Source organism: Parambassis ranga, chromosome 8 (genome assembly GCF_900634625.1).
Source record: "Parambassis ranga chromosome 8, fParRan2.1, whole genome shotgun sequence".
Lineage (NCBI taxonomy): Eukaryota > Metazoa > Chordata > Actinopteri > Ambassidae > Parambassis > Parambassis ranga.
The window spans coordinates 14,032,394-14,057,843 of NC_041029.1; the positions used below are offsets into that span (position 1 = coordinate 14,032,394).

The 25,450-nt window shown below is 46.0% G+C and overlaps 2 protein-coding genes across 21 annotated transcripts; both read left to right on the top strand.

Annotated features, from left to right (window-relative positions):
• The first annotated feature begins 800 nt into the window (after positions 1 to 800).
• On the top strand, positions 801 to 4,256 carry jpt2 (Jupiter microtubule associated homolog 2). Its single transcript, XM_028411894.1, has 5 exons — positions 801 to 980; positions 1,688 to 1,839; positions 2,074 to 2,225; positions 2,469 to 2,505; positions 3,034 to 4,256. The coding sequence occupies exons 1-5, from the start codon at positions 925 to 927 to the stop codon at positions 3,330 to 3,332; spliced, it is 696 nt and encodes a 231-aa protein (XP_028267695.1). The 5' UTR covers positions 801 to 924; the 3' UTR covers positions 3,333 to 4,256.
• Positions 4,257 to 4,845: 589 nt separating this feature from the next.
• On the top strand, positions 4,846 to 25,089 carry mapk8ip3 (mitogen-activated protein kinase 8 interacting protein 3). Of its 20 annotated transcripts, XM_028411790.1 has the most exons (35): positions 4,848 to 4,881; positions 6,747 to 7,749; positions 11,831 to 11,951; positions 12,094 to 12,164; positions 12,339 to 12,430; positions 12,790 to 12,813; positions 13,800 to 13,950; positions 14,645 to 14,876; positions 14,963 to 15,065; positions 15,169 to 15,287; positions 15,951 to 15,962; positions 16,418 to 16,435; positions 17,295 to 17,352; positions 17,438 to 17,590; positions 17,989 to 18,046; positions 18,131 to 18,282; positions 18,393 to 18,449; positions 18,549 to 18,710; positions 19,115 to 19,274; positions 19,733 to 19,783; positions 20,389 to 20,478; positions 20,596 to 20,751; positions 20,823 to 20,988; positions 21,063 to 21,308; positions 21,385 to 21,568; positions 21,641 to 21,760; positions 21,838 to 21,918; positions 22,007 to 22,074; positions 22,163 to 22,311; positions 22,602 to 22,773; positions 22,854 to 22,967; positions 23,184 to 23,222; positions 23,515 to 23,679; positions 23,805 to 23,951; positions 24,538 to 25,089. In XM_028411790.1, exons 2-35 carry the CDS (start codon positions 7,444 to 7,446, stop codon positions 24,660 to 24,662), a joined length of 4,122 nt encoding a protein of 1,373 aa, XP_028267591.1. In that variant the 5' UTR covers positions 4,848 to 4,881; positions 6,747 to 7,443; the 3' UTR covers positions 24,663 to 25,089. The 20 variants fall into 20 exon arrangements, with proteins under 20 accessions (XP_028267600.1, XP_028267603.1, XP_028267592.1 ...); XM_028411799.1 differs by having other exon boundaries at positions 4,846 to 7,749; positions 13,800 to 13,908; XM_028411802.1 differs by having other exon boundaries at positions 4,846 to 7,749; positions 13,800 to 13,854.
• The last annotated feature ends 361 nt before the right edge of the window (positions 25,090 to 25,450 follow it).

Consider the following 25,450-nt stretch of genomic DNA (forward strand, 5'->3'; position numbering starts at 1 on the left):
TACACGAGGCCGGCGTTTAAGATTTGATTGACAGCAGACTTAGCCAATCGTCACCGCAAGAGGCGCCACGAAGGACCAATTGTTGTTCTCTTCCTGTCATGCCTCATACGTGTCCCGATTAGTGGCTTTAAAAAAAAAAGACAAACAAATTCGGAGTCTTCTGTCATTTAACCCTTTTGTTTACTAATGAACTGTTTTTTCAGTAAGATTAAATCACATTAGAGGTCGAATGTGCTGTGAAAAAAGCCACGCCCTAAAAAAGATTGACAGTTCACAAATCAAATCAACTGGAGGAATTCAGGCGGTGCGCCTGACTTTTATACCGGCATATGCTAAAAAAAATACGTACGGCAGGAAACAGCAACATTATCTACAACTATAGTCACAGCGTATCAGGTACAAACACACAAAATATATCCGAAAAAGGTTTGAGCCATCTGCTTTTATTGCAATCGCTGCAGACTCACTCCACATTACGTGTGTGCACGCCGGTGTAGAAAACAAGCCCCACATATGGAGACACGGGCTGATGCGATTGTTTCACGTCTCCATGACAGCTTAGCAGGGCGGAGTTATGAGTTGTAAGACATCAGACACGTATTACAGGTTTGAATACATTTAAGTGGTGTGTAGAGAAGACAGTTACAGTGTCCACTAATTTGTAAACGTTGACCAGTCTTGCCTAAAAAGACCTACACGTTGGTCTATTTTTTTCTGTGGAGGGACACTCTGTGTGATGAATCGAGCGCTCCGCGCAGCCCCGTAGGTTGGCAGAGGACCAGTTATATCGCTCCGTGTCACATTTGGGTGGACTGAAATTCTTCACCTCAGTTTGGTTGGGCACGCGCAGGCGGATCGTCCAGTTGGCAAACTGACGAAGTTGTATTCGGGAACTTGGAAGTCTTCAAAACAAAAACCACTTCAATGACTTCGACGAACACGTTTCAGGGGCTGGACTCCGGGTCCAAAACCAGTTCAAGGTGAAGTGTGGAACTTGGAGTAGAGTTTATCCGCCGTTGTTCGCCTGTAGTCTTGTCTGGTAATATTGCCTAACAGGAACCTTCGAGCTTTTTTACACCATCACTTTCTCTGGTAACGTCGTCACAAACAGCGTTAGCACTGTTCTAAAGGAGCTAGCTTAAAAGCTTTTGGTGTGTGAGTTAGCAAACTTAGGAGTAAGCAGTCATGCTAGCTAAACAGCAGGCGTTGTCTGCTGCGGAAGTGTGCAAGGAGACTGCTCCTCTTTGTATTCACAAACAGCAGCGTCGTGGCCACATTGTTCCAATTACAACATGTTTCGTTTGTTCCTTATTAAAATCAGCTGGTGCTGAGTTGGCCGCGTTACACATACTCGAGTACACTGACGTAGCGTATGGAAAGTACCGCGTCTTTGTAAGAAAGTGTCGTTTTCAGACGTATGGCGCCATTACCGGCTATATAATCAGCCAACCTGTCATTTGGCCGATAGGGTTAAAGTGCTGTGGCGTGTTTATGGACATGTTACCTACTGTTTACTTATTTGTGTACTATGACTTGACGTTTCTAACTGTAAACATGAGCCTTTGTGGTCTTAGTGTGGACAAATAGAACCTCATGTGTGTTTTATTATATTTATTTGGTGAGATAAAATTCCTCAGTCTCAAGTGTGTGTTGGCTGACCTGATTTGGATCATTTGTCCTCCTGCAGGGTGTTGCGGCCTCCTGGAGGTGGCTCCAGTAATTTGTTTGGTGGCTATGAAGATGATGCTGCAGCGTCAAGAAGGCCCCATAAGATGGCCTCTCAGGTCTTTGCCCCACCAGAGGCGCAGCAGAATGCACCCAGACGCTCTAATCCTCCAGGTCAGACCAGTGCCAAAGTCCAGTGTGTGAAAACTCTAACTATGATGTGATGATTCCAGTATAAACACATCCCCTGTTCTGTCCTCTGTGGTAACCCACCTCCAGATTTTTGTTAAGAATGTGGTGGAGTAAGACACTGCGGCAAAAAGTTCACCTTCAGCCTGAAATATGTGCTGCTTGATTCATATTTCTGTGCCAAGACTTAGGACATTTTTTGTGTAACTGTTTTTGTAGGTGGGAAGAGCAGTGGAATATTCGGAGCGCCTGAAGCTGCAGCGCAGCCGCAGAGACCCGTACCTCCAGGTGGACCAACCAGCAACATATTTGGTGCTGCAGAGAGCGCGCCTGTCCAGAGCCCAGTCCGAAGCCACCCAAATAAGCCAAAGGTAGACGTTTTTGTAATTTATGTGCTTATTATTACTCCTCTAATAACCTCTAATGATTTTACAGGACCAGTCGACATGTAATAACTGCTATAATATGTTTATGGTTACCCTTTTTCATCCTTGAAGTGAACAATAATGATGTTATCTGGTGTTGTGGTTTCAAACAAGCTCCCATCCAATGTCTTATCTGCTTCAGCGGTAACTGCGGGGGCTGTGAATGACAGTTTTTCTACTTTTTTACAGGACAATCTAAGTGTGGGACCTGAACCTAAGACACCAGGTGAGTGACATTTGAAAATGGATAAATTTATATTTGAAATACAGTTCTGAAACATACAGTGTGGATCAAGTTGAAATGAGTGGTTTTATTCTTTGCAAAGGCACCTTTACATATCGGAGGTATTTATATTGTTTCCAAGGATATATTTATAGATTCACAAGGACTAAAACACCAACTCTTTCTCCCTTTTAGAAAAACACATTTAAACGTTGTGTCTGTCTTATTACCACCCTCTGATTGGCATTTATGTGAATGTATATATCACACAAACACTTTTTGTTGCACTGCACAGAGATGTTTCAGTTCTCGACCTGCAGCCATGGTTGTGATGAAACATTCAACACTGTGAGTCAACACTGACCAAACATGTGACCGGAGGCTTTGTGCATTTGTTTTGGTTTAGTGGCTACAAAGAGCTCTGCACAGAGTCTTGTATATAACCTCTGATAATGAAATTTACATCATGTGGGACCTCTCCTACTCATGGACACGGTTAATTAATCTATTTGCTCTGCACTTTTCCTAAAGCACCGGAAGCCAAAGCTGTCCAGCCTGTGGTGAAAGAAGAACCCGCCCCTGTCGCTCCACCACCAGTCAAGGAAGAACCTGCTGCTCCTGCCGCCACCGCCACAGCCGCCGCTGCTGCTGCTGTTGTTGTTGTTGCTGCCCCTCCAGTGCCTGAACCCTCTTCTGCTATCTCTTCCTCTTCCGAGACTCCAGACGAGACATCGCTGAAGAACCACGAGCCTCACCTGGGACCCAAGCCTCGCTCTCACAACAGGGTCCTCAACCCCCCAGGAGGAAAGTCTAGTGTGGTATTCTACTGATCAGCTTGAGCACACCACTTCTCCCAGTCTCCCACTCTGTCTGCTCTTCATCTTCTCTCATTCCTGCACCCCTCTCATGAAACACAGACGTAATATTTTTGTTGCTTACTTCTTGCACTTTCGGCTGTTTCTCGTTCTTTGAAACTTGCAATCATACAATCACCAACAAGTCAATCAACTTAACTGTAACACTGTTCAATCTCTACACTGTTTGTGTTGGAAGCATGTGACTGTATTCAGGTTGTTTGCACAGTTTTTGAATAGTTTTGCAGCTTTAAATGGATCTACATTTAAATAATTGAACAGCAGACATGTTCAAAGATTTCAGTTATGTTAACGCGTTTGCATTCAGTCAGGAGGGGTGAACTGATCTTTATGACAACACGAATATGAAAAATAGTTTTGGGAGATTCACTAGTGTGCCGATTAATAATGAATATCAAAAGTATCATGTGACCTGACTATTAGAAGCCTTGTATCATTATATCATCTTGCCTTCCTTAATCAGAATGTTGTCTTTGAGCAATAATTGATACCAAAACAATTGATACAAAGATGATAGAAATAGTTAAACTCCCAAATATTTCTGCTCTTTCAAAGAAATTCCATTTTGAATTCTTGCGGTTGTGTTGTGCAGGTACTTCTTTGCTCTGTCCTCATTGCTCGCTTTATCTGAGACCATGCCTTCTTGTTTTTTTTTCTGCCTGCGGTAGGCCTCTGTTTATGTTTTAAATTAAAACGTCTCAAGACGAGTGAACTCTGGACATGCGCGTGGCCTACCTGAGTCCAGGTTGGGCTCTTCACCTTTTCACCCACACTCATGTTTTTTTTTTCTGTCCCGCTCTGTGTCGACGTGCCTGCAGGCAATGAGCAGCAGAAGAAGGAAATCCTGTGTATTCCAATAAAACTGTTGTTTTGCATTTAGAGTTTATTTTGTTATTTTTCACTCTGAATGTATTTTTAGAAACTGACACACACGTTTGTCTGGGTTGGTATGATTGACCGTCGGTCTTGTCTGCTGCACATTTATCATTGAGGCTTGAATTACTGACAGTGCTGCTTTTGTCTGTCCCTGAGATGATGCTCTGTGTGAGCTGCTTTTTTCAAAATGGCCACATCCTGCCATGAGGGAAATTTAGTTTTAGCTTTTATCTACATTTTAGATGCTGCCTGCCACACTGCAGAAAGATTGTTTATATGAGTGTACACAGAGTTCTATGAGACCTATTTGTGTTATAAGTTGCAACGTAACGCCCTCACACAAAGCAGCCACGCCCTAATTATGAATGAGCTGGAGCCTTAAAAAAGGGCTTAGCCTGAGGCATTAGAAACATTCTCCCCCTCATACTGCTGAAAACAGCCATCAGATAAACTGTAGCGTTAGTAGTTGTCACCAAAAGTTTTTCACAGAAAAAGAACTGTAAGCCTCGTAAGAGTTGACGCCACTCGTGTCCAAAGATATATTTATGATCAGTTCTCTTTTTGTCTATCAGATGGTCCTGGTTGATCAGGCAGATCATCTCTGGTTCCAGGTCGGTGGAGCTGTGATGTGAGTTTACCATCTGCAGTAGATGTTTATATGAATTCTTAGCACCATGTTTGTGTTGAGCATCCTCTGACTCACTGCAAGAACAGATAACAATTTACCCAAGTGGGATTGGACTTTAGTCCAGAATTCAGAGCTCTTATGGTCAGTTTATCTAATGTTTCCTGTTTGAGTTGACACTTAAGTAATGTTACTGCATACTGTGACAGTTTCTTGCATACCTGAACCTGCTGTGACGCTCTGAAGAAAAACTGATGCACCATGTGAAATGTAAGCAGATTCAGCATCTCACTGCCACCTACTGAAAGTAAAAACAAAAACAACTGCAGCTGTAGACTAAAGGTCAAAAATGTCAGACACACATTCACATGGTCGATTTAGAGGTTTATTGGCTAAATAATCAATCATCTGAGTCTAGAAAACACACGGGGGGAGAGGAATGGACGTTGTACACCACACAAAGGCACAAATACAGAGAGGACAAAACTGTCCTGTAGAAATCATGGACGCCAAAGGGGGGGGGGGTGCTTGGCCTGTTGACTACATCGAGGTTTTAGAGAGACATGAGTTCTAAACGTCTTTCTGGGAAGGATCGAACACTCTGCATGTATTGCAGGGAAATTTACCTGCCACTGAGAATACAGTTAAAGTGATTTGTTAACCTTTACATCAGTTTACAGTTCACACAGTGTGTTTTTTTGGAGGCTGTTAAAGTTAGATGCACTTGGCTCAGACACGGTTTGCCCTTTACAGGCAGTTTTTCTGCTTCATTAGCCTGTTTTTGTCTCCATTGTTAATCCTCCCCATCGCTAACAATGGCTCGAGCTGCATCGTCTGAGCGAAGAAAAGTTCGAGATGTTTGCTCTCAGCTCCTTCTCTTACATTGAGATGGTGTTCTCAGCCTGCTGTCAGGGCTCTGAGGCTGCAGCGTTCACATGTGTTTACCACATATCGATGATGCCATATGAAGAGAGCAGGAAAGCCTGTCAACAGTTTCTGTTACATTTGGCCTGAGTATGGAGGGCAGAACTCATCTAGATCACGTCATTAAATGACAAATTATTGTTATTGAGTAGTACTTTTAAAGCCATCAGCGTCTCCTCCACATGTTAAATACATTTGCAGTATTATAATATATACAGTTTTATAGTGATTTATAAAAGTCACTGACACGATATTTGATGGGTTTTTTTTCATGGACAAAGCTGTTGACACATTTCCTTTTGCACTGTGCCATAAATAATTGTAGCTATTACTGGTTAAACCCTAGCACTTCCTTTTTTTTAATTTAAAGCATCACAGATTTTTTGGGGGGGGGGCTTTTATTTTGTAGGGTGTTAAATCATTCGGTTGAAGTAGCATCATGTTCAGATGCAGCTTCCGGTCTGAATTTTGTAGCATTTTATTTCACTTTTAGGAGTGCATTGTCATTATTACCACCTTCTAGTGCTGAGTACTGATGCGGAAGGAGTCAAGCTGGGGTTAAGGAGGGTAAATCGCAACTTCCTCTTTCGACTTTCAAAATAAAATAGGACAGGGAACACTAACATCATGTCCTCTTATGAAATATTTTTTAAGAGTTTTCGCCTGTGTGTGTGTGTGTGTGTGTCATCAGGCCGTGTATCCCTATTTGTTTACATAATGTAAAATATCGGTGAGGTAATTGATGTCAAATATATATTTATTTATTTATATATATACTTGAAAAATCTAATTAGAAGAAGAAATAATGGAGTCTGCACAGGCATCATAGCGTTAATAATTATTTAAATGAGAAGTCTAGTTTTGTGCTTCTTTAACATTTGTGAAGTTTTATTTTGAAATGTTGTCGCTGGCTTCCTGTGTTGTGTGCGCGCGACTTGACGCAGTGAGTCAATGCAGACGAAGTGACGTCAGCCGGAGTCGGTCAGCTGGCTCCACCATCAGAACAGCAGGGAGAGCCTCTCCCAACGGGGGACATCACCATCACCGCCCGAGCCAGGCGGCAGCAGCAGCGGCGGCGGCGGCGGAACATGGAAGCGACGGCGCTGTGAGAGGCGGATCGTGGGCGTCGGCGGGGATCAGGAGTTTATTTATTTACCTATTTATTAATTTATTTATTCCCCTCTCCCACTGCCAGTAATGGCTGGGGTCCACGGCTGCGGCTGCTGAGAGAAGCAGGTGCAATATCATCGACGAAGGCGTTTTTTTCCCCCCTACTGCTCGGCATGGCCGATCCACAGGCTGGCCCTCTGCGCATCCACCGCTGCCCGCATCAGGCGCTCTCTGCGGGGGGAGAGCAGTAGCTGGGCCGCGTCTACAGGCGATATTCTTTAAGTGCCAGTTGAGGAAGAAGAAGAGGAGGAGGAGGAGGAGGAGGTGGGGGGGCCTCTTCATCAAAATATTAGAGCCAATATTTCCAGTTCAAGGTTAAGCGCACACAGCAGCAGAGAGTCCGTCTTCCTCCGGTGGTTCTGCTGCAACATGGAATAAGCGTGTCCGTGTCCGGATCCAACGGTGACAGCGTCTCATCCACAGGCCTGAAAAACTGCTGAGCACAGCCTCATCTGGAGGACGGAAGCCAGGATGATGGAGCTACAGATAGACGAGGTGGTCTACCAGGACGACTACGGCTCCGGCTCCGTCATGTCGGAGCGGGTGTCCGGCCTGGCTAACAGCATTTACCGGGAGTTCGAGCGGCTGATCCGCAGCTACGACGAGGAGGTGGTGAAGGAGCTGATGCCGCTGGTGGTGAACGTCCTGGAGAACCTGGACGCGGTGCTGACGGAGAACCAGGAGCACGAGGTGGAGCTGGAGCTGCTGAAGGAGGACAACGAGCAGCTCATCACCCAGTACGAGCGGGAGAAGGCGCTGAGGAAGCAGGCGGAGGAGGTGAGTGAACACACCCGGCCTGACGGGGCCTCCACACCCGCATCCCTCACATGCATCCTCCTGCTGCTGCTGCTGCCGCCGCCTCCGGAGCCACATCAGACATGTGACTCATGTTTGGGCCTGTGACATTAGATAGACAGGCTTATTTTTAGACCCCTGTGTGCAGTGTGGAAGAATTGAATTTTATAAAATATCTGAATATAAAGCAGACAGTGCAGCTGTGGACATCCTAAAAAATCAGAGTTTACTTTAATTCTTTTGTCAGAATTTAAATTTAGTCAGCCATGTTTGGATTTCCTTAAAAAATACTTTCAAAATAAGAGAGGAGCTTTTCAGAGGGATGCATATCTGGATTTAGAGTGCTGATAATGATAAATTCATGACAGTACAGGCCATTAAACTGAGATATTGACACATTTCTGTGCATTCAAACTCATGTTATCATCTTAATGAGGGTCGTGGTGACTGGAGGCTCACACTGTTTTTGCAAAGTTGATATTTGTAGTGGTTGTTTCAACTCTGTAATGAGAGGAAAAGAAAACCACACTGATAATTATTCACCTGCTTCAAATATTAGTTTCCTCGCAGGAGAGACGTGATGAAAACAAATGTGCACGTACCATCAAGCGACCAATTTAAATTGTGTTTTATTTGTATAGTCGGAGATTGATCCCCCAGAGCAACATCACAGCAGAGTTTAGTTAAGTGCTTCAAGAGATGAGGAAACACAACAACAGAGCTATTCCGACCTGATGTTAAGGTGCAAAAACAGACACACAACAACAGCGACAACAACAAAAAGTGGGCATCAGTGTGGAGCTTTTACATTACAGGCCACGCAGACTCCACCTCCAGCAGCCGGCATCATAAAACAGCCATAATCCTCCTCCTCCATCCTGTATCATCCTGCTACTGTCAGCGTAGCTCCTCTGCTCCTCTGTCAGCTCGTTCTCACTGCGAGCTGTTAATTTGGAGGACGAGCTGCTTCATATTAAAACGGAGTGCTGGATTATTTCAGCTGCTTTTTGTTCAGTTAGACGTTTGAAGGTCATTTCTGCACAGACATCATTCTGCAGTATCAAAGTGATGTCTTTTTTTATGGATGAAATGTAAACAACTCCTAGTTCATCCACATTACAGGCAAATAGAAGCAGTGTGAGTGGAGCTGGTGGAGGGAGCTTTCAACCTGTGACAGCATCCACCTGTGGCCTCAGCCTTAATTATGTTTTAAGCTTTAATATTAAAATAAAATCAGGTAAAAAAAACAGATCAAAGAGGAAACACAACGACCTGCTGACAGTCTTTTTTAGCACTTAACGTGTCTGTAGAGGTTATTTGTGGATTAAATATGAGCATAAAAGGCACAAAAATAAACAAATACCAACCAGCAGGCAGATGATTTGTCACCATAGACTGTTATCGCATGTTTAAAGTCTATTTAAAACGCTGTTTTCTGGTCATGTTAAAGTCAGAGGCCTCTGTGGATTCATGATGGATCCTCTGAAGCTCTTTCACTTTCATAGCAGACTACATGTGAATCCAAAACACAGAATATTTCTGCAGGTCTTTAACCAACATTTGCTCTTTGTAGTCGGCTTTATATTCAGATGTGCTTGTGTTAGTTGATGAGAGGACGGTTGTTGAGTTTCACCACAAGGTTTGAATATTCAGAGCGTTCTATCAGCTCTGACCTGTTGACCCCACTGCACCTTAACAAGACTGTATTCACTCGTTTGTTCTTTCAAATTGAACAAATTCTGTCCAAGTGACAGGTCTGACTGCAGCATAGAGAGAGAGAGAGACAGTTTTATGTCTCAGCGGGACACAATGAGGGGGATGGGACGACGGAGGAAATCAATAGTACAGAGAGGGAGCCTGGCACTGTAACCTGATTATTTGTGCTGATGAAGAACAGACAGAGACGAGTGTAACGGACTGATGTTGTGTATGTGTGTAATATAAAAGTCCAGAGCAGAGAGAGCCGAAGGGTTAAAGAGCAGGAAAGAGAGAGAGAGAATCTCAGAGGCCGAGGAAAACAATAACACACCCTCCCTGCAAGACACGGCGAGCAAAAAGCGGCTCGGATTACAAGGTTATTAGGCTGCAGCTGATGGTAAACAAAGGCAGCAGGTCCGACATACCACAGACACACATCCGACCACCTTCATCAAACATCTTCAGTTTACTGAGGATCAGAATTCACAGGTTTTCAAAGCGAGGTGACGGGAAATGATTGATCGTCTCTGTGATTATTGAGCCTGACAGGTCTGACGGCTTCTCCATAAGGTTTCCGTACACACACGTTTCCACGCTGTCGCCCCCTCTTCAGTTCTCACGGCGTGTCAGGCGTGACCGCGGTGCAGTTGCTCAGCTGTGGTTTGTCAGGGAGGCAGATTAGTTCCACTCCCTCATCACAAGGACACTTATTGAATTATTAACATCAGACAGAATGAGCACAATGATCCGACAACACACACATTCAGTTGTGCAGCCTGTGTAACTGAAAACATTCACCTTCACACCTCTGCAGCTACACAGCGTTTACACTGCATTCTAATGGGAAACACTCCTGAGACTGAAGCTTAGGGAAGAGGGGTGTGAAGGATGTTAGTTTGCAAAGTGTTTATTCCTCTATGAAGAAGAATTTTCTACATTATGTTGCATAAAAATAGCCTCAAACATCACACAAGTCCTGAAAGCAAAGAGAATCCAATTCAACAAATGAAACAGAAATATTATTATTCAAGGAAATTGATCATTAGTACATATCTGTCAGTGGTAACAGTGCGTGAAGCTTTGCTGCCGTGACCTCCAAGTGCAGCAGTAGCAGCTACTGATCGTTTCCAGTAGCTGCTGATCAGCCGTCCATGGCGGCTCATTCCTCAGCACAGCACAGCTTAAGTTCTGACATGTTGGTGGGTTTCCTCACATCAACTGCTTGTTTCAGCTCCTTCCACAACATCTCAGATGGATTAACTTCAGGACTTTGACTTTAAAACATGAACTTTGTTCTTCTTTAACTGTTCTGTTGTAGAACCACTTGTCTTGCTGCATAATTCATTTAATTAGTCAATGATGGTACCTGTCCCAGCACAGATGCAAAAACAGGCCCAAACAAGGACATTACATTTAGTCTCACCTGTCCACTAAGTATTATATATATTATAATATATAATCAGTCTGTCCACGTCATGTTTAGCAAACTCCAGACGGGCTGAAATGTTCTTTTTGTAGCTGTGTTCCTGCAGCTCTGCCGAGGTTGTTCAGAGGTCTCCTGATTCTGGACATTTAACATCAGCCAATGTGAGAGAGGCCTTGAGCTGCTCAGAGTTTTACCCTGGTCCCTGTGTGACCTCACAGACTCTAGTTCACGTCTTGGTTCTGGAGTGATCAACTTTACAGACGTCTGACCCTGTCCTCTGTCTGAAGCTGAACGCGTCCTCTGCTTAGTGTTGTCCATTATTTCTCGCTTATAACAAAGATTAAGACAATTAATTCTCATTTTTGATTGTCTGAGCCTAAAGCATGTCTCCCGTTTCCATGGTAACACCTGAAGGTTTGAGTAGTAGCTGAATCGAAGACCCTGCAGCCAAATGTGTGAATTTCAAATGAACAATGTTATTGTACAGTAACAGGATTAACTGTGACGGTCAGTTCTGAGCTTAAAGAACTCCAGAGGATGGATATTTTCCTGCTCAGATGCTTCCTGTGTGTAAAACAGCAGGTCTCACAGACGGTGTTGTGCGTTTGCAAGCGTTGTATATCTGCATCACATTACTGGTTCCAAGGTCTGCCTGCAGTCAGAGGATTACAGAATTAAGACTCTGTGGACTTGCTGCGTTGAAAAAAGGACGTCATTGTGAACAGCTTTATACAAACAAAACAATGTGAAGCAGGCAGCTGTGTGTGTGTGTGTGTGTGTGTGTGTGTGACACACTGTGAGGTTTTTACACAACTCAGCCTTCTTTAAGTTTAAAAATGATGTTATTTTTGACATAAAGCCCTGAAATATTCTGAAAACAGAACAATCAAGCTATGTTCTAATAACTGACATGGTGTGTGTGTGTGTGTTTTGTTTCAGAAATTTATAGAATTTGAGGATGCACTGGAGGCCGAGAAGAAGGATCTGCAGGTGCAGGTGGAGTTTTTGGAGCTGCAGGGAAAGCAGCTGGAGCTCAAAGCAAAGAACTACGCTGACCAGAGTGAGTGGACACACACACACACACACACACACACACACACACACACACACGGATTCAATCTTGCAAGATGGAATGGGAAGTAGACACAGTCAGGGCTACTTTATATGTGTTTTTTGTTTTGATCTGTTTTTTTTTGTCACAGTCACCCGGCTGGAAGAGCGAGAATCAGACATGAAGAAGCAGTACAACGCTCTGCACCAGCGCCACACTGAGGTGAGCGAGTCAAACATGGCCGCTGCTGTCGTGATATCTTTGGAAAGTGAAGGAATGCTTGTTAGCCTAGCTCCTAACAAGCCAGATAAAAAGCTGAACTAATCAGAAGTGGTTCGTGAGGCCTTCAGGGTCCTGCTCTCTCCTCTAATCGGTCCACATTGTCTTTGTTGACAGATGATCCAGACTTATGTCGAGCACATAGAGCGGTCCAAAATGCAGCAGGTGGGCAGTAACAGCCAATCAGACGGGCCCGGCTGTGGACGAACGTGAGTTTGTTTCCATCATGTGTCTCTGTGAAGGTTTGATGACGTCCCACACGTGTTTTTCATGACACTCACTGTGTTGACGACACCATTTTGAGCCCTTAGAAGGAAATCATTTTTAAAAAAAAGTCGAAAGTTTGGAGTTTATTAGCCGGCTGTCGGTGATGCAGTCCAAATCATGAAGCAGGAAACCTGGTGCAGCTACTGTACCATGTCCACAGACGCCTCTTAAAACTGCTTTAATGAGGAGAAGTGTGTGTGTTTGTGTGTGTGTGTCTCATGGCCCGTCCTTGTCTCTCTCTCTAATCGCTGTCTGTCTTGTCTGTCTTGCTGGCTTGCTCTCTGTGCTGCTGTTTGCACAGTCAACGCCACACATGGAGGAAAAGGTAAATCCAGCATCAGCTGCCCTCACTCCGCCTCCCTCAGCTTCCAAACGGGCTGCTTGGACTCTTAAGAACCTTATCGTTTTGCTGTTTGAAGACTCCCCATGCATTTTGCCTGTTACTGGGAGTTTTTAATGTAAAGATGGATCCCTTGAAGCAGTGTTCCTGCCCACCTCTCTCTCTCTCTCCCTGCTGTGTTTGTGTCTGCCGTCTGTCTCTGTCCTGCTCGTCTGCCGCTTCGTCCATGTTTCAAATGATCTCAAACATGAGGATGTGTGTTTGACTGCAGGCGTTAAGCTTGTATGTTTCCTCTTTCTTAAACACAGTCCAGAAACATGTGGAGTAGTTTGACATTTTGGGGACTAAGGTGTTCTTAACATTAACATTAACTGGTGTCTCTTCTGGTTGTCACAATGCTGGATTAGATCACGCAATAATTCTTTGTGTTAGATGTGCAGACAACAATGGATTCAGAACAATAAACAAACTGCAAGGAGTGATTGACAGTTTGTGGCGATGGCAGGAAAGGCTCTGATTGGCTGAAGTTTTATTAACGTATACTTCATCTAAGCCAAATGTTTTCCCTTCACTTGTTTTTATTAGGGGGGGTGGTCAGGATCTGATCTGTCAGGTGAGGTTGCCTGGCAACTGGATACTGGATAATGTTTCATACATTTTATTTTTTCCGAATTCCGATTTAATGATTTTGCTCAGAATTTTTTCGTATGTAATTTTTTATAGTTTAGTCTAAGTCTAGTGTTCAGATTAACAGGAACAGTTCTTAAAATGTGGATCTACTCCCTGGAACAGTCCTGACTGTGAGTGTTTAAACCCCAGAATGACACCTTGCAGGTTATGTTTTTGGTTTTTGTACCTGATGCATGCCCGGATCAGCTGCAGCCCTGCAGAGACCAGAGGAAAATACAAAAATATAATAATAAATGTAATGCAGCTTCTCACCTGAGTCTCCTCTGTGTCTTTTCTGCCAGCAGCAAAGCGGAGCGCCCGCCGTCGTTGAGCCTGTATCCCAGCGGCGAGGGCATGGTACGTGGGGGTCTCGGGGGGGCTAGGATGATGCCCGGGAAAGACATCTGGCAGGTCAGCGAGCTCGGCCAGTCCAGCTTCAGCTCCGCCTATCAGGTGGGACAGACAAGCGGCGCCCTGTCCTCCTCCTCCTCCTCCTCCTCCTCTTCCATCGTTGCCTTGGGGGGGGAGTGGAAGAGGGGAGGGGCCAGCCTTACCGCCGCCAGCCCCGCCCACACGGACCACCTCCCCTCCCACGCCTGCTTGTGTCACGTTTTTAGGAAAAGCTTAAATGAGACCTTTAAAAAAAAATCAGACTTCCGTTGACCCAAGCAAGCAGCGGACATGTTTATGTGTTTTATTCAGCACTGTGATTGTGGAGCTTCCGCTGTGCTGTGCTCGTGTTTTAGTTTAAATGTGTGTCCACAGCTACGCCGACCATTAAAGCTGATGTTATGAAGTGCTTTAAATGTGAGAAATTAAACTGGATGCTTTCTTGTTGCGGCTCCAGAGGACAGATTTGAACACATGACTGCATCTGTGGACAAAAATATCATCCTATGTAAAATGTCAGTGACATCACAGCGTGCTCTTTAAACCGCTTACTTTGTTCCTAATGTAAAAAAATGAAGGGAATTAACCCTTAACCTGCTGAGCTGCTTACAAGAAAGTCAGGTGATATTCACTCTTAGCTTTAAATGTGCTAAAAACAAAGTCAGTGCAGGTGTTATTGGTTAACTAGTAAAGCTAGTCTGAGCTCCCTTTATGTCCCGGTGCAGATGTGACCCCTGTCTCTGCTTTCTTTGTGAAGGAGGATGGATCGGAGTCCGACTCGGTGGCCGCCACACCTAGCAGCACAGGCAGCAAGTCCAACACGCCCACCTCCTCCGTCCCATCCGCCACCGTCACACCCATCAATGAGGGCTTCCTCCCACCTTCTGACTTTGACGTCATGCGGGCTGGGAACCGCAGGAAAGGTGGCAAACGTCACAGCCGGAACATGGAGGTGCAGGTTTCTCAGGAGACGCGGAATGTCAGCATTGGTAAGAGGTTCAGGAGCAGAAGGGAGGCAGCAGCAGCAGCTGGTAAACATGTGCAGCTGACATGTTTTTTGTTTGTTTGTTTACAGGAATGGGAAGCAGCGACGAGTGGTCTGAATTTCAGGAGATCATCGATTCCACTCCGGAGCTGGACATGTGTGTGGACCCCCGCGTGTACGGAGGAGGAAACAGGTGATACAACGCCGTCGTTTAAACAGCATGAGACGATGTTTAGGCTCAAAGATGCGGACTGTCCTCCTCACAGTGATTTAACCATACACTGTGTGTGTCTCAGCCCCTCTCAGGGCATCGTCAACGAGGCCTTCGGCATCAACACTGACTCTCTGTACCACGAGATCAAAGACGCCAAGTCGGACATCATCGGGGACGTGGATGCAGGCGCCGAGCTGCTCGGTACGTTTCTGGTGTTCATCAGACTGTCTGAAGTTTATAGGGGGTCTCTGCCTCCTGCTGAGGAGATGAGGAGGCCAGCGTGTGACGCCTGGAGGGGAAATAAGAGGCGGGGCATGTGTGTGCGCTCACAGAGCCACATTTGTTTAATTTTGCGTCACTGCAGGGTTCGAGCTCCATGTGAGGCTGCACTGAGTTGTTCTTTTTTTTATTGCATGGAAGGCTGCTGCACACCCCTGCATCTCTGCACATAAACACCAGCAGCCCCTTCATGCGCCATGCGGCCGCCATCTTTTCATTTATCTGCATTATTGATTTGTTTTATGGGACAATCACAGATTTAATGCAGCCTGGGGGTGTAAGAGGGCCACGTGTAAACAGTAAACAACAACAAAAAATATATTGTCTTGTAATTTTATGACTTTAACATTTACATGTGGCCCTAATACAAACTTTAAATTTAGGTATATGTTATCGTCATCCTCATCAGACAGTCAGTGCAGTTAGTTTGATATTTACACTCCTCATGTTTATTATTTACCTTTCGTTTCTCTTCAGTTCTGTTTTTGTGCATCAGAAAGTTTGAGCCGTCTTCTTGTGCATCTGTTAACCTCTCACACGTTTTTCTTTTTTCCTTCTTTTATGCTTCTGCTGGTGACACCATAGGCGAGTTCTCAGGTGTGTATCTGAACATGCATCGGTTGGTATCTTTCTTTCTTTGCACTCTCTCAGCTCCTCTGTGCTCTCCAAACTCCACGTCTGAGAGTCGTTTATACAAAAAAAAAGATTTTCACTAGGTCTTAGTGAAATCAGTGTTAATGTTTAGTGATTATTTATTGACTTCTTGTATTGAACAGTCCTCCCCTGTCGATTGATTAGCTCGACTGCTATCTTCCTGGTTTAGAATGACAGACGCTGCATTGTGAAGGAGCTTAAAAATAGATTTGATGAAACAGAACACTGAGTCGTGGCCTTGTTGTTGCAGCGTGAAGGTCAGATCGCAGCTTTTGTGTCCAAGTCCTTTTATCCAGAACAATAAATGCTTATCGGCTTCCTCTCTCTTCTCTTTCCTCCTCCTCTTTTTCTTCCTCATGTCTGCATCCTCTCTTCTTCCGTTCTTCTTCTGCCTCCAGTCCGTGATGATTTCTTCGGTAAGGCGCCTCATGCCTTCGCTCATGGTCACGTCTGCTTGTTATGTCATTCCCTCGGCCTCTCGCTTCCACCTCCCTCTGGTTTCTGCTTTGTGTCTGTTTTTTTTCTTTAAATGTGTTTCTTTATATTTGCATTTTTAGCCATGTTTGCATTTTACTGAATTTTATATTATTATTATTATTATTCGGACATATAAATATAAATATTTTACCACAGAATTAGATCCGGTCTGTCCGACTCAAAGGTTCAGAGTATTTTGAAATTAAAGCTACAGTGTGGATCTTTTAGTCCACAGCTAGCAGTGTTAGCTTCCTGTTCAGACTGTTAGCTTCTCCGGAGGCAACACTCTTCTTGTTGTTTCTTTATGTCTCCACTGCTTATCCACAGTGGCAATGTCTCCACAGACACCAGATTTAAAGCTCCACTCTGATCAAATACCGTAGCATCCAGACTTTTTATAATCCACAGACTTCTCTGGTTTCTGATATGTTTTCTCTCTGTGTGCTTGGCTTGTGTTCCTTATGGCTTGCTGCTTTATGTTTTATCACCTCCCCCCTGCAATAATTAAAGGATTTAATGACACTATTTTTAATGACACTATTTTTATAGGATTATCGGTTATTGTTTTTTTGTTATGACACTGTCTCTGTGTTCACTCAAGGACCCATCAGAGCTGGCAGGTTTTTTCCTGAAACCCAGAGGCTGTGTCCATTTCATGTCCTTTACATGATGACCTGTCCTCCTCTGTCCACCCAGCGGACACATGCTCTGTTGGTTTGAATGAGTGTTAGCACAGAGACACTGAGAAAAAAGTGTTAATTGATTTATGGACACTTATGGAGACTGTAAATGTTTCAGGGATGGGTAAGGAGGTGGAGAACCTGCTGACGGAGAACAAACAGCTTCTAGAGACCAAGTAAGATCAATGTGTGTGTGTGTGTGTGTTCATCTTCACAGTATAATGCACTGTGAGATTTAACCCTTCGCTCTCCTCTTGACAGAAATGCTCTCAACATTGTGAAAAACGACCTCATTGCCAAAGTGGACGAGCTGTCGGGGGAGAAGGAGGTGCTGAGGGAGGAGCTGGAGGCGGTGAGGCAGTCCAAGAACAAGGTGGACGCCCGAGTCAAAGAGCTGGAGGAAGAACTCAGGAGGTGAAAACAACACAACAGTTTGTCTGCTTCTGACAATAGACACACGTTAAATAAGTTTCAGAGAACTGCTGTAATCAAAACCCGACTGACCCTGAGTTTAAACACACTGATCCTAGCAACACACACACAGGAAGTAACATGATAGTCTTCAATAGCTGTGGACGTGTCAAAGTGGAAAAAAAACAAAACGTCTCACTGTGTCGGGGGCTTTTCAGCTAAACACAAACATGGAACTTTTAAAGGGACAGTGACGACTTTTCAGCCAGTAGCCGTGCCATGTGCCATGTTAGTGCCATCAGAATGTGCTGTGAACAGCCTGCACCACCCCACGTGTAGGCCACACGTGGACAGGGAAGTGCTGGATCCAGACTTCATGTAACTCTGTGTTTCTGCTGCAGGTTAAGAGCTGAAGCTCTCGGCGCGTCTCGGGACTCAAAGGATGAAGGAGGCGATGACGTGAGTATCAGGAGACAGACTGTGAACGTTCCTGGTTCACAGCTGTGTGGTTACCAACATGGCGCTGTACCGTCCTGTGCGTAGTTTTCATCACCCATGGAAGGTGGAGACATGACGATGGCCCAGCGGCGGCGCTTCACGCGGGTGGAGATGGCCCGCGTGCTGATGGAGAGGAACCAGTACAAGGAAAGGCTGATGGAGCTGCAGGAGGCGGTGCGGTGGACGGAGATGATCCGGTAGTCTTTCATGTTATTCAGATATTTCATTGTTTTTTGTATTTTATTCTCATTTCGATGAATTTATTTCATAATAGCTTATTAAACACAGTTTGTCTTTACACCATCAGAGCGTCCAGGGAGAGTCCCCCCATCCAGGAGAAGAAGAAGTCCACCATCTGGCAGTTGTAAGCTTCTGTTTTCTTCATGTTTTCTGACTTATAATTAGAAGACTGTTTAATTTAAAACTCTCCTGTCCTTCCTCTGTCTCTGTGTCCGTCCCCCAGCTTCGCTCGTCTCTTCAGCACGTCGTCCAGCCCGCCGCCGGTCAAACGGCCATACTACAGCGTCAACATCCACTACAAGTCTCCGGCTTTGTCTCAGCGACGCAGCCACACCATGTGTCAGATCTCCACCTCCAACCGCACGCTGGAGTTCTTCCCTGAAGAGTGAGCGGCTGCATCACCCTCACTGCACTGTAACACCTCACTCTGCTTCGCTCGCTTGTAGCAGCTCAGGGAGTAGAAGCTTCAGAGGGTTTGGAGGGTTTCTGTGGGTGCTTTAGTTACGGTGTCATCACGTCGTTTTCCTTTTTAAATATCACATGTTCGTGTTCTAGTAAAAAATTGGTTTTGGTCCCAAAGTGTTGCTGTTAGTCAGGCTCTAGTTTGAACATAAAGTCACACAATGATTCATCTTAGAGATGTTAAATGTACTAAAACTCTTTGTTTACTGTGACTCAAGCCCAGCTTGGCTTTCTGACTGCTGCTCTCACTGCTGGCTGGCCTGGCTGCTAACGCTTCGCACACTTTCTTTCTCTCTCTCTCTCTCTTTTCCCTCCCGTTGCTTCCAGACTGGCCAGTAACGGTGTTGCGTCTCTCCTCAGTGACTCGGCAATGTTGGCACGCCGAGAGCAGCGGCGTGAGCAGTACAGGCAGGTCCGTGAGCACATGCGCCGCGATGACGGCATCATGCAGGCCTGCGGCTGGAGCGTGCCGTCTCGCTTCAAACAGGTACGAGCGCCTCTGGGCCTCAGCAGCAAACAGACAACGAGGACAAGACGTTTGGAGACGTTTGAGCTCAGAGAGGTCAAATTCTGAGCATGTGCAGTAGGGTTAGGTGATAATAAGCACACCAAAATGTAATATAAAACAAATCCTGCATACTTCCTGCCTGAGGCCCAATGTTTCTGACCTTTAAAGGTTTTATTTATCTTCTGAAAGGTCCTCAGCTGATTTGTTGACAGGTTGGCAAAAGCTGGATGACCTCAGTCCCTGTTGATGATGAAAATCTAGGCTAAGCTAATGGGCTAACACATTATTGTAATTTATATTTAGAACAGATACACAGTGACTGTTGAGTGATGTATTTATTTGGGACTATTGAAATGATCCTTTGACAAAAGGCTAAGCGGAGGTCACAGGTCAGGGTGTGTTGGTAGGCAGGTGGCTCTAACTCTGGTCTCCCACAGACTGGTGGTCAGACGGACAGCGCTCAGGACAGCCCGCTGAAGAGACAACAGGCAAGTGAGACCGACAGAGTGCCCGCATGCTCCTTTTCTCAGCTTCCCCTCCCCCCGTAACCTTCCTCCTAAAGCTCCGCCCCCAAACAGAACCTCTGACAGACGACACAGAAAACACGATTACCAAAAAAAAATGAAAGGACCGAATCCTCTCTGGAGATGCATGAATATTTAACAGACTTGTTTTCATCTGTAGGCATGACGTGAGTCTTTCATACGTTTCAAAGTGACGCAGCTCTGTAGATAGTCCTGCCATTGATTCCCTCTTCAACCTTTTACCTTTTAACCTCTGTCTGTCTCAACCTGCCCGAACTCAACTGATGATGATGATGTCGCCTCTGAACTCTATTCTTAAAGGAGTAATCCACCTCAAAATCCATCCTTCCTCTCATGGATCAACCCTCATGTATCACACATATTCTGTGAGCTGACAGGAAGTCGTCACATTCTGGTGAAGACAGTGGAGTTTTCCTTTAATGGCTGCCGACCGCAGCATGTTCACAGACGCTGAATGTTTTTATTGTTTGTTTTTTTTTCTGGAGGAAGCGATCAATAACTGACCTCTCTGCTCATCTCCTGACTGCTTATCACCTCTGACTCTTTAGACCACCAACGAGAAGGAGGACAACCGCATGAAGAACGTCCCTGTCCCGGTGTACTGTCGCCCCCTGGTGGAGAAGGACCCCAACAGGAAGGTAAGAAGTCCTGTTTTATTGATTTATACGAAACTCAGACTGGCTGCAGGCCATGGACGTCGGGACATTTTTTCTCTTTTATTTGAAATAACTCCTCATATGTTTGGATGTTTGTAGTTGTGGTGTGCAGCTGGAGTAGACCTGACCGGATGGAGGGCCAGCAGCCAGGAGATGGCCCCGTCCAAAGCACCATCGGGCGGCAGCGACCCGCTGCACGCTGAGGAGGACGGAGCAGAGAAGAAGAACAGCCACACGTCTCCCGAGAAGAAGAAGGTAAAACGCCACCATGCATTAACAACAGCTGTAAAAAAAATCTTCACCGTTGTCTCCTGCTGCTCCCTCAGTCAAAGGAGCTCCAGGAAACGGACACCATGAGCAGCCGGGTGTGGATCCTCACCAGCACCCACTCTGCCAGCAAGGTGGTCATCATCGACGCCAACCAGCCGGGCTCGCTGGTCGACCAGTTCAACGTCTGCAACGCCCACGTCCTCTGCATCTCCAGCGTGCCTGGTGAGAGGGAGACCACTGCTGTCTGTGATGTCATGTCAGTGTCATGTCATTGACGTGTGTGTGTGTTTGTGCAGCTGCCAGTGAGAGCGATTATCCAGCAGGAGAGATAGTGTTGGATCCGGGTGATGGTGGAGCAGGAGCAGGTGGAGGAGGAGTAGGAGGAGGAGGAGTAGGAGTAGGTGGAGGAGGTGGAGACGACACCAGCGGGGTGGAGGGCATGTTGGCGGGCATCACACTTGTCGGGTGCGCCACCAACTGCAGCGTCGCCCGTAGCAACTGCTCGTCACGCACAGACACTCCCATCATGGACAAAGGACAAGGTGAGCCTGGCCCAGACTGTCCTGCAGGCGCTCAGGCTGCTGGTCTGTCTGCTCACCTCAATGTGTTCTGCTTCAGCTCCAACCGCTCCGCCCATGAACGGGAAGATCCACCCAGCTCAGTCAGCGGAGGAGGCCACAGAGGCCACAGAGGTTTCTGAGTCCACATCGAGCCAAACAGAAATGGGATCTGGACCTCCAGGACCATTTATGGAGCACGTCTTCACCGATCCTCAGCCGCGAGCTGCAGATACCTCTGACAGGTGGGCGGCCACACTTTCTGCTTTTATCCTTCAAAGTTCTCCTTTTGTGAAGTGTGTGTGTGTTCCTCACAGGAACTCAGGCCAGTCCAAAGAGGACACGTCTCATCATCCAGAGTCAGAGGACGGAGGCGAGGAGGGAAAAAACTACACCAGCGTGGCTCCAACCATGTGGCTCGGAGCTCAGAACGGCTGGTGAGTCAGACACTGACGTCTCCCCCTGAAGCCTCGCGGTCAGAATCGCTGTGACATCTCCTGGTTTTTCCTTCCAGGCTTTACGTCCACTCAGCTGTGGGAAACTGGAAGAAATGTCTCCACTCCATTAAGCTCAAAGACTCGGTGCTCAGCCTGGTGTAAGAAAAAAAAAATCATCTGTGCATCCTTCAGCTCTGGAAAGCCTCTCCATGAACTCCTCCAACAGTCTGCGCTTTCTGATTTCAGGCATGTTAAAGGTCGAGTGCTGGTCGCTCTCGCTGACGGGACACTCGCCATATTCCACCGATCAGAAGGTGTGTGTGTGTGTTTACACACCATTCAGCTCTGACCTGACTGAATTCTAATTTAAACTAAGTGTTCACTGTGTGTGTGCGTCGACAGACGGTCAGTGGGATCTGTCCAACTACCACCTAATGGATCTCGGCCGACCTCATCACTCCATCCGCTGCATGGCCGTCGTCCACGATAAAGTGTGGTGCGGCTACAAGAACAAGATCCACGTCATTCAGCCCAAAAGCATGCAGATAGAGGTGATGTCGGCACATTTAACCCTCTGAGTCCCTAATCCTTTCGTCATGTGACGGCTGGTTGTTTTTTACTGAATCCTGTTTGAATTTGTCGGATTTTTTTTATTGAGACATTTTAAAAAAAGTTTGGTTTTATTTCCTAACTGAACTTCAAGTCTCACGTGATGCATTTAAGGACCATTGGAAAGTCCAACAGTTCTTTAGTGTTTTCTGGCTGGCTGTTTGATTTTGCTTCATAATGAAATCATCACTCCAACTTTTGCTAAATGGATTATTGTGGTTCCGCTCTGCAGAAGTCCTTCGACGCTCACCCTCGCAGGGAGAGTCAGGTGCGGCAGCTAGCGTGGATTGGCGACGGCGTCTGGGTGTCGATCCGGCTCGACTCCACCTTACGTCTCTACCACGCGCACACACACCAGCACCTGCAGGACGTGGACATCGAGCCGTACGTCAGCAAAATGCTGGGTGAGTTTATGTTATCGACATCACTGAGAATCATCCTGCTGGAGCTGCTGAACTCCGCTCACTGCAGTTTGTCTTCACAGGAACCGGAAAGCTCGGCTTCTCCTTTGTGCGAATCACAGCGCTTCTGATTGGTGGAAATCGGCTCTGGGTGGGGACAGGAAATGGCGTCATCATCTCCATCCCACTGACAGAGAGTAAGTTTGATTGACAGGAGTGATCAGCTGTCGGAATATTTTTGTCTTTGATACTGAAACAAAAGCAGCGGACTCTCTCGTCTTCACCTCTTCAGCTTTCTGCCTCTCCTCTCCTCAGACTCCCCCTGTCTCCCCCCTCAGTGGATTCTCCCCTTTAGTCTTAGTCTTAACTATTACTGTCACTGTCCTCTCTCTCCTCCTACCTCCCCTCCGTAGCGGTGGTCCTTCACCGGGGACAGCTCCTGGGTTTGAGGGGTAAGTGGGAGCTCCGCCCTCCTGCTGCTGTGTTCTCACCCGGTCAAACCTTCATGTCTGCACACTTCCTGTTTTCATTTGCTCAAAGCCGCGTATTATCGGTTTTTTTTTAACTGTTAGCAGATCACCTGCTTTGCATGTTTATCTTGATTTATACCATTGATGAATCTGTTGCATGAGAGGGTGACGTCTCCAGTTTCAGTTGGATGTTTCCTGGAAATGCGTGTTTTTTTTTTTTAAACTTCTTCTTCTTCATGTCCACATGTGACTCATTAATCTCTGTTTCTACCAGCCAATAAGGTGTCTCCCACGTCCTCCGGCGGCGTGATCCACGTTTACGGCGATGATGGCTCGGAGAAGAGCAGCGGCAGCTTCATCCCTTACTGCTCGATGGCGCAGGCTCAGCTTTGTTTCCATGGACACCGGGATGCTGTCAAGTTCTTTGTGTCTGTACCAGGTACACACAAAACCTCAACATTCCTCATCATTCAACTCTCTGATCTAACCCAACTTCTAAAGACAGAGATTAGGTGTGAATGGCTCTGTGGCAACCTCCAATGTGGAATCTTGTTTTGCTGACAGGAAATGTTCTGGCCACACTAAACGGCAGCGTGCTGGACAGTCCGTCAGAGGGTCAGGGCTCCACGGCGCCCACGGAGACGGAGGCTCAGAGCGTTCAGAACGTGTTGGTGCTGAGCGGAGGCGAGGGCTACATCGACTTCCGTATAGGTGAGTGCCTCGCGTGTATTTGTAACATTATTAGTTTAAGACTTCTGCCCTCTAGTGGTTACAACAAGGAAGTGCAGCACTATAATAAAATGAAATTCTATTTAATGTTGCACTTCCTCACTGTGGCCACCAGGGGGAATGAGCACTGTGATTCAGAAGGTTGGAGCAAGGCATCTGGACAACTAAACTCTACAAGTCCAGATGCTTTGCTTCAACCCTCGGAGTGACTGAGAATCTTCCTCAACATGAGAACTGTGTTAATGATTTATGATTCTGATTGGTTTATAGTTAAGTCTGTTAAGAACACTGTTGCTATGGCAACTAAAGAGTACATTTTAGATCAGATATACAGATGTGTATAATTCATTTGTTTGGTGGGATCATTAGCAAATTTTACTCTTCAGGCTTAGGTTAGCGCATTAGCTTATTGCAGTTCCACATTGTGACCACTAGAGGGTGATATTTGTTCACATTGTTTTCACAATTTTTTAAAATTAACATTTTAAAACACAAACATCCTGAAACTTTTAAAATAAAGAAGCAGTTGCGCAGTCGGCTCACATTCATTTCTGTTTTTTCTCATCAGGTGACGGCGAGGATGACGAGACGGAGGAAGGAGACAGTGGCGGCACTTCTCAGATAAAACCTGCTCTGTGCAAAGCTGAGCGAAGCCACATCATCGTCTGGCAGGTGTCTTACATACCTGAGTGACGCCTGGATCTGCTTTAAAGCCCCGCCCACCTGCCTCCTTTATGCCTTGTAATTACCCCCCTCCCACGGTCATGTAAAAGCCCACCCCCCCTCCTGGCTCTGAAACGCCGTGTATGGTCCCCTGTAACGATTATCTGCCCCGCCCCCCTGCCCCCTTTTAACGCCCTGTAAGTATCCTGATCATGTAATCTGCCTGCCATCCTGTTTCTGTCCCACCCGGGGGCGCTCCAAGTATCTTCATGAGCCTTGTAACCCGGCCTCATAACTACCTCCCTCCTCTGTATGGATCTTATATTCACTCTGTATCTCCTGCTCCTGTATTTACCTCCTGCATCTGCCCCACAGTCACTCCATTTAGTTTGTGAGAAAAGTCCCAAAAAAAAAAACAAAAAAAGAGCTGAAACCAAATCAGCCAATCAGCGATCCATCACCATTCACACCCTGAGGTGACGCAGACGTGTGTCTGTGTGCGAGGGAACGACACGCTGGCGTTTAGTTGACGGTTAAAGTGATGAAGAGCAGAAAAACATTTGATTCAGCACAAAAAAAGCCCGGTTTCAAATATTTCATATTTTTCATAGCAACAGGAAGTTTTACGACCTCCGACAGGCTGTTGATTGGACGGTTCGGTGTGAAGCGGCGGCGTGTTGTTACGTGTTCAGGGTTTTACTGTAAATCTCCACTGAAGCCCATCCTCTCTGTTCAGTACAGAAACTCCTGCATTGATCTGTGTGTGGATTAAATATTAAACATATTTGTGTGCTGAAACGTGTGCATGTGTGTGTCAC

Bases quoted from the DNA above. Each gene is read 5' to 3' on its own strand.
- jpt2 (XM_028411894.1), top strand. From the start codon at position 925: ATGACTTCGACGAACACGTTTCAGGGGCTGGACTCCGGGTCCAAAACC. The intron at 2,226-2,468 runs GTAGACGTTTTT...ACTTTTTTACAG, and splicing joins GCCACCCAAATAAGCCAAAG to GACAATCTAAGTGTGGGACC. The intron at 2,506-3,033 runs GTGAGTGACATT...CTTTTCCTAAAG, and splicing joins ACCTGAACCTAAGACACCAG to CACCGGAAGCCAAAGCTGTC.
- mapk8ip3 (XM_028411790.1), top strand. From the start codon at position 7,444: ATGATGGAGCTACAGATAGACGAGGTGGTCTACCAGGACGACTACGGC. The intron at 22,312-22,601 runs GTGATGTCGGCA...TCCGCTCTGCAG, and splicing joins CCAAAAGCATGCAGATAGAG to AAGTCCTTCGACGCTCACCC. The intron at 22,774-22,853 runs GTGAGTTTATGT...TTGTCTTCACAG, and splicing joins GTACGTCAGCAAAATGCTGG to GAACCGGAAAGCTCGGCTTC.